This window comes from Colias eurytheme, chromosome 22 (assembly GCF_061535395.1).
Source record: "Colias eurytheme isolate Ceu_HAF_F1 chromosome 22, ilColEury1 Martin Lab GWU primary, whole genome shotgun sequence".
In the NCBI taxonomy this organism is placed as follows: Eukaryota; Metazoa; Arthropoda; class Insecta; order Lepidoptera; family Pieridae; genus Colias; species Colias eurytheme.
Window position 1 is genome coordinate 3575712 of NC_143001.1, and position 16577 is coordinate 3592288.

At 31.9% G+C, this 16577-nt stretch overlaps 1 protein-coding gene across 1 annotated transcript; it reads left to right on the top strand.

The window, feature by feature from the left end:
- Nucleotides 1-8580: 8580 nt before the first annotated feature.
- Cda9 (Chitin deacetylase-like 9) lies at nucleotides 8581-14163 on the top strand. The gene is made up of 6 exons (XM_090114922.1): nucleotides 8581-8760; nucleotides 9055-9364; nucleotides 9514-9781; nucleotides 10150-10336; nucleotides 10801-10938; nucleotides 14079-14163. Exons 1-6 carry the CDS (start codon nucleotides 8587-8589, stop codon nucleotides 14151-14153), a joined length of 1152 nt encoding a protein of 383 aa, XP_089971048.1. The 5' UTR covers nucleotides 8581-8586; the 3' UTR covers nucleotides 14154-14163.
- Nucleotides 14164-16577: the final 2414 nt, after the last annotated feature.

Below are 16577 nucleotides of genomic sequence, written 5' to 3' on the forward strand. Positions count from 1 at the left end.
TTGGCTAAGAGGCCAAGATATTTTTCTGTTTATTTCGTTCTGAATGACATTTCCAAATGATATTTCAGTTGATCTTATAAACGTGACCTCTCTGAGTACTGACAACTGCATTATTTAGCGTCGCAACATTTTTCAAGGAAAGCAAAATAGAGATCCTGTTTGCACTGGACATGTTGGGTAGCATTTTACTTATTTAAGAATACGATTTGCCTTCTGTTTCTTCATATAGAGATTATTTTATAGTGATAATCCTTCTATTTATAAGTTTTCATTATGTTCCTTGATTCAATGAAAACATAGAAAAGTTGAAACCTAATTAAATGAATGAAGAACTTTTCTAACATATACGCAAAATTATTAAAATTATTTAATGTTTTCCACGCATTTTCATTGCAAAAACATTCCAAACAATACGCTTCTACAAAATTGCAACTGTAATCCATACTAATATTATAAATGCGAAAGTAACTCTGTCTGTCTGTCTGTTACTCAATCACGCCTAAACTACTGAACCAATTTGCATGAAATTTGGTATGGAGATATTTTGATACCCGAGAAAGGACATAGGCTACCTTTTATTGCGAAATATGTACCACGGGCGAAACCGGGGCGGACCGCTAGTATTTTATAAAGCCAATTAAATTCATCATATTTTCAATAACAATTTACAAATAAGCGAAATTTTTCAAAAACCATTTCGACAATGTAATTCAGTGTATTTACAATGTTACGGAAACGAGGGTTCGCCGTTCGTGGAATGATTAACAAAATAAATGTGTATTTTAATAACATACTTGAAATAGCGCGCCCTTGCTCGGAACATTTACGGTTCTCTGCGATTTCCCGCTTACATCTGTCAAGGAGTAGGCACGTGAATTACGAGCATACACTGCAGGACATTATAATGTAACAGTCTTAAATAGGTATAACGATTTAACTGTATTCATCTGTATAGTATTTGTTCCCTATGCATCTTACTATAAACTGCTCTAACAAACAACATAGTGGTCTACCATCAAATTGTTTGGAAGTGCTTTGAAAATCATTGGACATGTGGTCATTGTTCACTTTTATATTTTGGTACGCAATAAAGTTTTACTTCTGCTTTTTAATCATTAATATTATAAGAAAGAAAAATCAAACTATATGTTTTTAAAGAAATAAAATACTATATCCATTTATAGCTTTTAGTCTATTTTATATAATACAATGCAAAAAATGTACGCGATAAAATGATAATACCGATTCAATATTTTATCAAAGTTGACAGCGAATAAATCATACAAAATAAAATAATAACCCAAATATTCGTGTATCGATTTTAAAACTCTACTTTCCGCCACACAGACAGACGTCAACTCCCATTGGATTTTATTATTTCAACTATCCAACAATGTCACTCTTTTATCTATAAATATTGAATGCCGCGAAATGGCCAGCAGTGTATCGCTTGGGAATAAATAATGCGTAGTCATTTGGTTAACGTAAGCATTTCAACCATTCTGGGTACAGTAAAGTTACTTGTTTGTTTGTTGGTAACTCCGAATGCCATTGTTATAGCCCCATTAACGGGGATATTTCAATAACTTTGTATGGTTTGGGCACTGGAGCATAATAAAAAGATAAACCCGCTTGAGATTGTCTAATATTTCATTTTTAGCTGATAGCGGGGTTTGTCCAGAAAAACAACGATTCCTAGCGTAATGGGCACATTTGAATATAGTTTATCGAAAACGGATCAAACTTCTGCGATAAAGATTCCAAGGTCTGTTCAATTGGCTTACTACAAAAATTGACAGCTAACATGGTTGAAAATATAAAGTAGGTTTTAAAAAGTAATATAAAGGCTATTCAGGTCTCTCATCCCGATTGGAAGCTATATAGCCCTGTTATTTCGTACATCAAAACATTAACAAACATTGGATAGTGACCAGTATAACTTGACCCGTCTGGAAAATAGGAAACTGAGTATAACGATAGCCCATTTAGTTCGGGCAATGCACTGCCTAGCGTTTTAGAAATTCAATATAAGTTCACGGTAAAATAACCTTTATAACACGGCAATAGAAGCGCAATTTTTGTACAATAGAAATATAGTAACGGTAGTCTGCAGCCCGCAGGCCATATTACGTCGAAACGGACCCAATTTTGTAGGACAATGCGAATTTTTACATGAACATAGAAATATCTGGAAATAAGCTGATCTTACATATATAGTTTTATACATAAGGACCTATTATGTGCAACTTTCTTAGCTCCAGATAAGTAGTTACTGTATAAGTTGGAATCCCTGGTAGTTAGATTTAAAATTTAATTAAAATTGGCTCTACAACCTATATAAAAACACAAACAATCATCTTTAATATTGTATTATATAAATTTAGCTTTATTAACACTAAATAAGTTCTCTATTTTATATTTTTCGATATAATTTCAACCAATAATAATATTTAAAAAATAAAATCTCTCTCGTCTTTAAATATTACTTAACATGCTCTCAGAAATCTAGTGGCTAACCTTCGACCACATAGTTTCATACAGCGCTACATGCTAAGCTTAAAGGCCACAAAGTGCAAATAAAAATAACTTTTAAAAGCGCATCTAGTATTTAAAACCAATGTTTTATTTACCATAATTATATATGCAATCGTTCTTACCTTATCGATGTAATTTGCTGTGCAAATAAATATCCAATTTGGAGATTTTTATCTTTCCATATCTCCAATAAATTGGAAATACTGACACGGCTCTTATTTTTTTCAGATTATACATATGTGACTTTTTATGACATTGCACTCGTTTAAAAATGTTATTCATATACAAAAAAAAAATACAAGCTTTTCTGCAAGTACCAATTATCTACTTCTTACGTGCTAAATCTGAAGTGGACCTATTTAATGTTAATATTGTATCGTTTGTCTATAATTGTACCTTATTTTTAAGTCAAACTTTGTAATACATATTTGTTATCTTTGTGCGTTTTGGTATGTTTTGTACTGTAAGTCAAAGATGAATAAAAAATAAAAAAATAAATGTATCCGTTCAAAAACATTTTATTTATTTGAAAAGCCATTACTTAAAATTTTGCTCTATTACTACGAGGCTCTGAAAGTTAGGCGAACGTTGTTAAAGCATTACCTTAGTTTTGAACTGTTCAACGCAACGTTAACTGTAGTCTAGCTATTATACCTTGTTTAATATTGTAGTTAGTGTAACTATGGTTTTAATTATGTTTGAAAATTTGTCATTATGCATTTTGTAGCAAAATTAAATTTCGTTTAGTCACCTATTTGTTTAATATCAGAAGGACAATTATTGTTGTTAAGAGCTTTTTGATGTTTTTGCAAAAATACAGGTATACCAGCAACTAATCTCTAATAAGAATTTTGCTGTATTAATTTATGTTTTTCTAATTATAATAATATAATCCAATCTCTATTATTCAAAGTATATGTGCAAAATTACAAACGTAATAGTGACTACTTGCTCCCTTGCAGTATGAAGGAAGGACAAACCAACAGCATATCAAGTGCAAGTGAAATTTATGAAGCAGCATACCTTATATTGGTATGAATTAAATGAAACTAAATGAAAAAAACATCCTCGGGTAAAAGTATAAATCAGGTCTAAAAATGACAGCATTCTGTGCCCTAACAAACCTAGACTTTAATCTCAGTTATCCCCTCAATCTCCTAAAAGTTGGACCTATCTAAGCCAAGTTTTTACATATGCTAATTGCTACGACACTAAACTGTGAAATAACCTTTACAACTTCCAACCGCAGACGAATTACGCTGACAAAGATACCCGAATTAAACATTAATATATAGTTGTTCCATTTACAGAGACAAAAACGAGAATTATTAAAGGGTTTTGCTTATACCCACGTCAGAACTGACGGATGGAACAAAAACGCATTGTAGCTTTTTGTCAGCACCCTCTGCTTGAAGGTACGGTTATGGATATTCGGTGTTTAGGTGAACGTTTTGACAAATAATATTACAGTTGTAGACTTTTGTTTCTTTTTGTTATTTTATGAGTAATTTATAACCGAAAATACCAATTAGTGATGCGTATAATATGATACTTTTTATAGTACGGTACCTACTAATGAAATGTTCAAATAATAATCACAATTTGAATTGACGTGTTGGAAAGAAGTAAAAGATTTAACGTTCTTGAATAATAAATATTGTAACTCATTGAAGTCCAACATTAAAATAGTTTGTAAAATCAATATTATTTTAACCAGGCATTTCCTAATTAAATACCAGTACGAACTGTTCTTGGAACACGTTGCAATAATTTCGCAATTATTCTACAAAATGCGGACTATTACCAGCAAATTCCGGAATTTAATCAAAATACAGGACCATTTGTGTACATTAGAACCTTTGGGATTCGTAAACAGCTTATAAGAGCTTTACGTGAAATATGTACTAATGTATTTGTACTAAAATTACATATGTAGCGATTAAATGCAAGTATTGTATGAAACAAATTTAAAGATTAATATTATCTGTTTTTTTAATATGTATTACTTTTCCATTAGGTTACGTAAATATAACAGTTGTCATTAAATAAAGAAGAAAATCAAAAGACATAATTTGAACACGTAACCTAATTTATTTTACCATATACGTAGGATGTGCCATATTATGTTTACTAAATTAATACTTACAGCCTAAAAACAACGGTTGCGTGGTTTATTTAAAAATATCTAAGAAATAAAACCGTTTACATAACTCTGACTTACCCTAGTTAAAAAGAGTCGCCATTTAATTTAATTACAAATAGCTTTCCGCCCGCGGCTTCGCCTGCTTTTTCTAAAACCTAATAAATACCTTCCTCTTGAATCACTCTATCTATTACAAAAAACAGCATCAAAATCCGTTGCAAAGTTTTAAAGATTTAAGCATACATAGGGACATAGGGACAGAAAAAGCGACTTTGTTTTATACTATGTAGTGATAGTGATATACAAGCTTCATATAAGCTTAACTATAAACTAGATCTCACGTGATAGTGCCTATAAGCTGATTATAACTTAGAACTTATTTAGTGAAGTCTAAACTATTTGGTCCTAAATAAACTTATTCCTCAAACTTAATCTTCCCTGTGACATTAGCAATTTGTAAACATCATTGATTAGTTCTTTATCGAAAACTAGCTTAAGCCCACGGCTCCGCTTATGTAAAAGCCTACTTCTTTACCATTGAGATATACAATAAATACATGGAGACGACACCGCCTACATCACTTATGTTCCGCTCAACATACGCCACATGACGTATGTTGAGCGGTTTTTTTTAATAGTTTTAAAGTGAAACGCATCAAATATGCCTTCGTGTGTGTTACGATTTTGCACAAATAATACAAATAATACGGAAATGTGCAAAGGAATAACTTTCATCGGTAAGAACCTAACTAGATAATAATTTTTAAAACTTAGTTAGAGCAAAAAAATGGCGCACAGATTTTGTTCGTGGTGTCTCCTCCATACGTATAGTAATATTATCTCAATGTTCTTTACACATTTATTTTGATGTGAAACTTCTTTAGGCGCGTTTGAGAGAAATATTTCAAAGTCGCTTCAAGGCAATACCGGCACGTCTTACTCCATGCTCCACCTTACTCCATGTAAGGCAACAATTTTGGTTAAAGAAGTTTCATTTCTGACACGTGTGCTCGGCGCACATGCCGTTTTAATGTAGCATTTATTACTAGGAAAACAGTACATATTTGTAAAATACTTTAAAATCGTTCGAGTACTTTACATTTAAATTGTTACAAACAAACAATGCATCCTTTCTAATTTAATGAATAGTGTCTAAATTTTGTTTGAGGATATTAATATCTCTTATACGTGAAATTATCAATTTGTCATGATATTTTCGCTATTTATATTCAGTATCGATTAAAATTATAACGATCAATGTATTTTCCGAAAATTATCAAACATCAATCATTAATTAGTGTTATTGATAAAGCCATTTCCTTGAAAGCATTTTCATAAATTTTTGTAATCTTCTTTTGATTTTTATAGCACATATATTATCGTAAAAACACTTACCACCAATTAAAAGATACGAATCCTACTGATAGATATTATAAATGGGAAAATTTTGTGAGGATGATTGTATATGTTTGTTACTCTTTCACGCAAATACTACTGAACCGATTTCAATGAAATTTAGCACACATATAGAGGATACATTGAATTAACATATAGGATAGGTAAATATCCCGGAAATTCCACGAGAACGGGAACTAAGCGGGTATTTCTATTAAAACACGGGCGAAGCCGCGGGCGGAAAGCTAGTATATTATAATATGTTGGTCCTTTTATCATGATAATATAGAAAGATGTTTAATTGCCATAATTCGTTATCATCCGATTGAATTTAGAACACAGATAAACAAATATTAGAAAAATAAACGAACATTATAATTTATAAAATATATCGTAAGTTAACCCGCAACAAAAATATCATTTTACGTTCAAAACTGGTGCAATAATGCGATTCGTATCTCTAGGGTTATTTAAAGAAGATTCAATTAAAAAATATCAAAAAGCGTACCAAGTAACAAACTATGTTATTATATACAACTAGAAATGTATATACCTTATAAATGAATATAACGAGAAAGAATATGTCCCGATCAAGGAAAACAACCAATTTCCTGGCATGATTGCATTCAGAACATGCAAGTTTCTTGAACAAAATATATTTTAAAAATAATTTTATGTGTGTACGAAAACTCTACATTATGAAAGTCTATAATAAAAATAACTAAAAATCGTATACAGTGTGGAAATTTGCAATGGGCCATGGAGGGAAAGTACTTAAATTACTGAATATAGCGAATTAGCAGGAAACATTCCTTTATTTTTAAAACGAAATAGAACTACATTAAAAAAATTTCGAAAATTTTCTTACTTCGACCGGGAATCGAAATAACTAGAAATGAAAAAAAAAATTTGAATAAAATTTGAATTCCAAGTTATTATTACTTATATGCCTAAGGAAATCATACTTATTTATTTATTTCTAATTTTTTCCAGAGTTCTTCATTTCAGATTAGGTACTTACATGTTTGCTGTTTGACCACCTAACTAAGAAATAGGGACTCGATGGAGAAACATGTGCCTGGACAAAAGGCAAACAAACCTATATCCTGAAATTTCAAAGCTATCAATAGATCGTCTGGATCATTTATAGATTCACCATTATTTATTTTACAGAAAAATGTATCGTAAAATTTACATGAATAAAAGCATTTTATTTTATTTGTGTTGTTTTACTTGACCGTGACTTTAATTAAGTATTTGTCTATTATCTTAAGATGTTAATTAAATAATTAGAAATCTCTAGCTCACTTGAGCTGTTCGCGAATACTGGTGTTTCATGTTTTTCAATTTTCCTTTGTAAGGAGGATAAGTTCCTACTTTTGAGTCAATTTTTTTAAATCTGAACCTGCAATGCGATCATTACGTACCGTAATTTATATTATAAATAACTATTTTTCAAATATTTAACATCTACAGGGTGTCACAAATCTAAAGTTCAATAATGTATGATAAAAAGTATAAAAATCTTTTATTTGTTTCAATAATACAATCAGTGAACAATAAAACGTTTTGGAGATACTGATTACCATTCCATGAAGTTCCATTCATATCTCTATATCTGGTACACCCTTTATAACTAGATGAATAATAGTTAAATAATATTAAAAATCTTATTCATTTTTTTTTTTCATAATATCGCTAGGCGCTACCAAAAAGGTTGCATACAAACGTATTAAAACACGATTATTATCAATTAATGCATAAAATGATAAACGAATCTGAGATTTCCAGTGGCGATTAGATTTTATTTATATCATTGTGATAAGATATACCGGAAAAATACCATTTAGGGTTCTTAAACAATGTCAATAATTTTCATATTTACAGAAATTCATTCATAGTTTATTAATATTAAAAGACGAAATTTAAAACAGAAATCAGCGTAATGTTTACCAAATAATATTATACTGTCGAATGGGTAAGTTGACTACAAAAATGCAAGCTCAATGAAACAAAAAAAAGTTTTAAAAATTTATTTATTTTATTCTACATCTTATACAAAACAAATAGTAAATCTGTAACAGTTTAACACAATATACTTTGCACAATAGATAAATATAAACAATCATGTATATACAAGTAATTTATCAATTGACAAAGATATCAAAGGAGGAAAAAATATGAAATCAAATACGTATGTACGTAATATACGTAACATACTGTATGTAGTTCGAACGTAAAACGAACAAACCTAAAAGAAACTATCATTAAGATTAACAATTGTTATCGGGTCAGGATTCCCAAATGCAAAAATAAAATAGAAAACAACATCGTCCATCGTAAATCATTTCCGTTAACATACTACTTAGACTTATACATAAGATTCAAAGAAATCCTTCCCATAATCAGATTTGATATAATCAAAATAAGATTAGACCAAATTGACGATAGGCAATTAAATAAATACAGCAGATAAGTATTCATTAACACTAATATTATAAGTGAAGTCCAAAATGAAGTGGGCGCCGTTGATTTTCTTGTTTTTGGTGTATGTGGTAGCATTAGCTACAAGTGACGATGCTTTACCCTTGGCCGAGCCGTGCGATGAAGAGAAATGTAAGCTCCCAGACTGCAGATGCTCTACAACCAAAATCCCCGGTGATTTAAAGCCCTTCGAAGTTCCTCAGGTAAGATTGTTTTTCTTATAAAAAGTACGATTGATATACTCATGTTGAAAAAGTGTCTAAGTATGCAGTGTCAAGGCCAAAAATGATATGAAGAGAGTCCAATATAAACGATAAACTTTCGTAACAGTTATTAGTCATGACAGTTAAAAATAATGAAAACTATTTTGATTTGATAGTCTTCGAATGTTAAAAAGGCCATTGCAAAAATGAATCATCAAAATTATCAAAATATTATCTAATTCTTTGTTATTAAATTATACAGTCTGTCCATATAATGTAATTATTTAATTGCAGTTTGTAATGCTGACATTCGACGATGGTATAAACATTGTCAATGTAGAGACCTACCGTGATATTTTGTACGGCCGTAAAAATTCCAACCAATGCCCAATTGGAGTTTCCTTCTACATCAGCCACGAATACACGAACTATGAGATCGTCAACGAACTGTATAATGAGGGCTTTGAAATGGCTCTTCATTCCATTTCACACGTTAACCAGACCTATTTCCAAGAAGCCGACTATGATAGAATGATGCAGGAATTCGGAGATCAGAAAAAACTGATGTCCAACTTCGCTGCTATTCCTGAATCTAGTATTCAAGGTGGGTTTATTGATGTATTCGAGAACACAAGATATGAATAAGATTATTTATATCAGTGTAGAGATGGGATCTTAACATATATTATATGCTTATGAATTTTTAAATATAATATTGATGAAACAAAAGGATACCTAATTTTGCGTTTGCAGGTTTACGCATTCCATTCTTACAAATGGCTGGCAACAGTTCGTTCCAAATGATGAAATCTGCCGGATTACGATATGACATAACCTGGCCTACAACCAGATTCACCGACCCTGGTCTTTGGCCTTACACTTTGGACTACCAATCTATCCAGGAATGTATCAGTCCTCCATGCCCTACTGCATCTCTGCCTGGATCCTGGGTGGTGCCTATGATAGCGTGGACAGATTTATCTAACTTCCCTTGTGCTATGGTTGATGCCTGCTTCAGCCTGTAAGTATATTTATGTACATCATAAATCTTCTGACCTTCTATCTCGACCTCTATTGTAATGTACATTTCAGTTCTTGCCTCATGAAAATAGTTAACTTTAAAACAAGACACAAAAAAGTTTTAGACAATAATGTGATGCAATGCCGTTGCAACAATGGCCCCACTTGTAGCCAGTGACGTATAATTACTGATCAAAACTAAATAAAATGCTTCTCAATCATAACAGTGAATCCAAGTATATCTTTTTTCTTATTAAAAGATCACATGATAGCAATAAACCTAAAATTTGTCATAGACCAAACTACAATTTAAAAAACTCTGAAAAATAAGATTTAACAAATTATTATTATAACTATAATTAATTTCAGACCTGATGCCAACGACGAGGAAACTTGGTTCCGTTTCATCATAGATAACTTCGAACGTCACTACCTTGGCAACCGGGCACCTTTCGGATTCTACATTCACGAGGGTACCGTTCGTACACAACCTGGTCTTAGACGGGCTCTCATCCGCTTTATGGACATGATCAATTCTATGAGCGATGTTTTCATGGTATGATCATTTTTTGACACTAATTGTATTAACTACATTTCGGAGGTGCTCAGATATTTTGTTAGAAAAGTTAATATTATACTTCTTTAGAACTGGGGCCGTATTATGGGCTCTTATTCCCAGACAGTTTACGGCGTGAATTGAACTGACTGGCAAATTCTGGTCCCATTATGGTCGCAATAACCAGCCATGGTTAATAATTATGGTATAATATGAATTTGCCAGTCAGTTCAATTCACATATTCATAATAACCGCCCCTGTAACTTCTGTGATCGTAACTTCGTTTGTAAATAAGATTGTTATAGTATTGAAAGCAGATCAAGAAATTAAAATTGACTGTTTTTATATTGTACTTTTTTCTTAAAATTAACTTTTTTGTTTTATCAGTGTAACAAAAAAACCACCAATGCCAACTTCATCATCAAATTTAGTTTTCCCCTGCTAATATTCATTCGTTCTTCAGGTAAACACCAGTGAAATGTTAGACTGGGTACAAGACCCGGTACCTCTAGGAGAATACATCAAGAAGCCGTGCAGACTCACAACACCAGCCCGTTGCCGTCCTGCTAGCTGTGGACCCCTTGTTGCTCCTCATAAGGAGGTTTGTTGGTTTTATTTAATTTATTAGCAGAGATATTATTTTTATTATTGAAGTGAAATTTAGGCGTGTTGAGAGTAAATTTTTTCGCGTCATGGCAGTAGCGTCACGGCATGGAGTAAGTAGACGATTTTAGTATCTTTGAACCTTGCCAGAGAAGTTTCACTTCCGACACGTGTGCTCGACAGTCGACACACACGCTCTTTTGCACAAAGAGGAGGCAACAATGCATATGATTGTTAGAAACTTACTAACACTGATTCTAATATCATAAGACTGAATTGTTTATGTGTTTATTGCTTTGGTGGCACTCGCTTGTATAAAAAAAATCTATTTCGAATTTTTTGTCCTTTTTTTTCGAATTTTAATTCAAAAATTATTTTTATTGGATAGTCCGTATACCCAGGCTAAAATCATACTTCGACCTGTAGGAGCGGAGCAGCAATAAAATTTTTTGCAAAGGCGTAAAAAATATTCCTTTTTAAAAGCTTTTAGTCCATTGAATGAATCCCTCCAAGGGGGGTCTAGAGTGCGTGAGTTAGTAACGTAAGATGTTTCTTCGGAAACATGTCAAGAGTCCCTAGGTAATAAACATACTAAAACCCCGGGCCACTAGGAGGAGCCCCGGAGTGGGGGGAGGGGGGAAATGGGTCCATTTTTTCATTTTTCGCTTAAATCTCAAAAATGGTACATGTTAGAGAAAAACTTTCAAGGAAAAATTGAAAGGCCATATAATTATCTACAAGTTGTACCTAAATCATTTTTTCCTATATCCTACCGTTTCTGAGTTATACGCAGTAAAACATGATTTTGGCTCAAACAATTTCCACATCAATCGATCAAAAAATATTTCTTTCTTCCAAAAAACTCAAATGTGCAACTTGTGACCGGTACTGATAGATTGCTCTTAATTAGGTCTATACTTGGTAAAATAAACACATTCCTCCATGGAAGCCTTTAGGAGGAATCGATTGTCAAAATACTATATTAGGGCAGTTTGAGTTACTGAACTTGATCTTTTTATTTTTTTCTTCCAAAAAACTCAAAAGTGCAACTTGTGACCGGTACAGATAGATTGCTCATAATAAGGTCTATCATTGATAAAAATACTAGATTCCATCACGGAGGCGTTTACGGGGAATTGAATTTTATTAGGGTAGATACGATACTTGAACTTTTTATTTTTTTTCTTCCAAAAAAACTCAAAAGTGCAACTTGTGACCGGTACCGATAGATTGCTCATAATTAGGTCTATCATTGATAAAAATACCAGCTTCCACCATGGAGGCGTTTACGGGGAATTGAATTTTATTAGGGTAGTTAGTTAAAAAGTTCATGTATCGTAACCACCCAAATAAAATTCAATACCTCCTAAACGCCTCCATGGTGGAATCTGGTTTTTTTATCAATGATAGACCTAATTATGAGCAATCTATCGGTACCGGTCACAAGTTGCACTTTTGAGTTTTTTTGGAAGAAAAAAAATAAAAAGTTCAAGTATCGTATCTACCCTAATAAAATTCAATTCCCCGTAAACGCTTCCGTGATGGAATCTAGTATTTTTATCAATTATAGACCTTATTATGAGCAATCTATCTGTACCGGTCACAAGTTGCACTTTTGAGTTTTTTGGAAGAAAAAAATAAAAAGATCAAGTTCAGTAACTCAAGCTACCCTAATATAGTATTTTGACAATCGATTCCTCCTAAAGGCTTCCATGGAGGAATGTGTTTATTTTACCAATTATAGACCTAATTAAGAGCAATCTAACAGTACCGGTCACAAGTTGCACTTTTGAGTTTTTTGGAAGAAAAAAATAAAAAGATCTAGTTCAGTAACTCAAACTACCCTAATATAGTATTTTGACAATCGATTCCTCCTAAAGGCTTCCATGGAGGAATGTGTTTATTTTACCAATTATAGACCTAATTAAGAGCAATCTATCAGTATCGGTCACAAGTTGCGCTTTTGAGTTTTTTTGGAGAAAAAAAATAAAAAGTTCAAGTATCGTAACTACCCTAATAAAATTCAATTCCGCGTAAACGCCTCCGTGGTGGAATCTGGTATTTTTATCAATGATAGACCCAATTATAAGCAATTTATCTGTACCGGTCACAAGTTGCACTTTTGAGTTTTTTGGAAGAAAAAAATAAAAAGATCAAGTTCAGTAACTCAAACTAACATAATATAATATTTTGACAATCGATTCCTCCTAAAGGCTTCCATGGAGAAATGTGTTTATTTTACCAATTATAGACCTAATTAAGAACAATCTATCAGTACCGGTCACAAGTTGCACATTTGAGTTTTTTGGAAGAAAGAAATATTTTTTGATCGATTGATGTGGAAATTGTTTGAGCCAAAATCATGTTTTACTACGTATAACTCAGAAACGGTAGGATATAGGAAAAAATGATTCAGGTACAACTTGTAGATAATTTTATGGCCTTTCAACTTTTCCTTGAAAGTTTTTCTCTAACATGTACCGTTATTGAGATTTAAGCGAAAAATGAAAAAATGGACCCATTTCCCCCCTCCCCCCACTCCGGGGCTCCTCCTAGTGGCCCGGGGTTTTAGTATGTTTATTACCTAGGGACTCTTGACATGTTTCCGAAGAAACATCTTACGTTACTAACTCACGCACTCTAGAACTTTTTATTCAATGGACTATTTCGTTACGTTATTGTATTTTTTTCCTTGAAAATGGCGCGAATAAAGTAGTGGGATACAGCGAGTACTCTATATAATATTACAGAAACATAATATGGTAAAATTATTAAAGTAAAATTGTTAAGTAATTGATCTTAAGCGATCCTGTTGCTTCGTTCTGATTTTTACGGTCATTAAAAAAGGAACTTTCTGTTGCGGACCCGACTTTTTGACACAAGAGATATTGATAAAGTAATGTTGAAAATTGAGAATCTGCAAAAAATGATTAGTAGTTTACCAGCGATCATTTACTTATCTTTAAACGCATTTAATAAATTGATTTTCTTGATATTTCTTATTTCAACAACAGCAATGAAAACAAGTAAAATATTAACTACAACATGTTTTACCATTAGATTTCTTATTTTAAAATATTTTATATGCTATGTGTTAATCATTAATGAATATTAAAATACTTTTATTTTATTTTACAGGAGCTGTTCTACATGCAAGTCTGTTCAAGATGCCCTCGCACCTATCCCTGGCTGGGAAATCCTCTCGGAGAATAAATTATCGACCAATAAAATAATATAGATATTATTTCCTGTTCGTTTTATTTCTTTCCTCGATATTAAAAGACAATCACTATCGTGTATCTTTGTGTTAGCACAACGATGATTCTCTTTGTAACTTTATATTCTCTAGTAAGTCTCTAGTGTAGAACCAACTCAGTCAGAATTTTCTATTTCTAAAGTTTCAGATTACTATGTAAATAAATCATGACTTCACATAATCCCACTAGTGCTATTTGGAGATGTGAATCATTAAAAAAATGAAATGTAATTTTTTATTACAACACCATTGTTATCAATATAAATTGCCCTCACTACTTTAGATTTTTAAGTGTGCAAGATAAAATTACTCGATCTGAAAACGAAGTACACAAGTCAATGAATCAACTTGGAACAAGTTAAACTTTTAACACATTTTCTTCCGATAAAGATAGCGAAGTTTACAGAAAATTGATTAGCTCCTCTGAAATAAATCTAAAGTACGAGTACCTACACAATTATTTTAAGACCAAATTACTTGAACATTTGATTAAATTAATTTCTCTAGTATTGCTCACGCCAATATAATCAGGAACAATTTTTAGACTTTCTTTTTTTCTCTCAAAAGACGTGTGATTAGATCAATACAAAATTTAAGAATTTTAAGATGTGCATTAGATTCAAATTACCTGTGAGTTGAAGTGTGTATGCTACTTAGGTATTCAATCTAGTACCTATATAAAATGAGTATAACATTATAATTAATAATTATAAACCTTTAGATAAGTATGTCAATAGATATAAAAGTCGTAAGTGTAGTTCTAATTTCCATATAACATTGAACGTAATAATAATATAGCGCAATAACGTTAGGAAGAGCTGTTCATAAAAATTATATCGCCAATTGAAGGCTTGAATAAAATAAAAAGGGTGTACACTACTGGTATTCTTTATTTATTTTTATGGAACAGTGCTTAAAGTACTCTGTAATGTTCAGAATATTGTCTGATATCTGGGTCATCTACATAATATTATAACGGGTACCTAATACCTATAAGTCACCGTAACATTAGTTACATCAACGCTTCATCAACGTTAGTAGGTTCATTATAAATGGCGAAATTATAAATTGTAGGTAGTGTGAAGTGTGAAGTCCCATGTCCCCTAGTGGGGTAAGGGGCAGATGCATTATACATCTGGTTCACTGATCGAATTTATTTAGAGACAAGTAGGTGATCAGCCTTCTGTGTCCTGCCAGACCGAGACATTTTTTTTTCTTCGTCTCCACCGGGAATCGAACCCAGGACCCCTCGGTTTTACGCTCACGCGTCAACCACTGTACTAAGGAGGCGGTCACTTGTCACTTGCGGTCAATTGTAGGTAGTAGGTACCATGAAAACTATACCGGACTATTTTAGTTATCGCGTAAGTTATTTTTCGTTACTTTACAATCAGTTAATAATCCCGCGAGTTATATTATAAAATAAGTAACGATATAGGTATCTCATCTTACAGTAACATATTATATATGTAATAAAAAAAATATGTAAAGCAATTTTCAATATTTTTTATTATTATTATAAGTCAACATTTTTTTTATATTTATCTACGCACTGTTATTTGTTTGTCTTATAGACAGTTTTCTGCGAATCTAATGTTATGATGCTAGGGGGATGATTCTTAGCAAATAAAATAGTTTGGAAAATCCAAAAGTGCACGCCTCATAATTTTTTTTTAATAATTATTTTTGTTTATTTAATAACAATTAAACCACATCGAATCAGACCCTGAAAAATGAAAGGGTTCTATTCCTGAGCATACTCAAGCGTAAGAGAAAAAAAAGACTCGATTAGTAAAGTATTTCGGTCGCTATCGTGTTAACAAGAAAATCCTCCGCACATACAGACACACGGACGTCCAAGACAGAACTTTTTTAAACTGTTTTTAACTAGTTTAAATAACAAAAATGACATCAAAAATATCATGAATGTTAAAAATAGTGTTTTTTCTTAATATGTGTGTGTATGTATTATCTTACAAGTGCAATGTATGATTCATAAAGACATTTTAAGTTTGAAAAATCAGATGTTTTGCGCGAAGTGACAGTAGTACCCACCTCAACGCTTCGCTTATGAGGCGTGCAAAACACCAATGTCTCTAAATAGAATCGTGTATTTATTTGTAGTATCAAAGAACATGTTGGCTCATTATGATTATCTTCTAAGTACATAAGTTATAATAATAAAGGAGAAATATAGAAAAACATTGAGAAACAATTTATAAAAATGTAAGGTTCTCCTGTCGTATTTACTTAGTTTCCTAGTAAAAATAGTATTTTTTTTAGGACATTATTAGAAGAATCAGAAGATAATAGAAAAATACAGTGCCTAGGTGATTAGAAAAATAATAATGATATTATAAGAAGACCCTTACTTAACACGG

What these genes read in the sequence shown, in the direction of transcription:
- Cda9 (XM_090114922.1), top strand. Translation starts at nt 8,587, where the DNA reads ATGAAGTGGGCGCCGTTGATTTTCTTGTTTTTGGTGTATGTGGTAGCA. An exon ending in TCCTGAATCTAGTATTCAAG is followed by an intron (nt 9,365 to 9,513) that starts GTGGGTTTATTG and finishes TTGCGTTTGCAG; the next exon opens with GTTTACGCATTCCATTCTTA. An exon ending in TTGTTGCTCCTCATAAGGAG is followed by an intron (nt 10,939 to 14,078) that starts GTTTGTTGGTTT and finishes TTTATTTTACAG; the next exon opens with GAGCTGTTCTACATGCAAGT.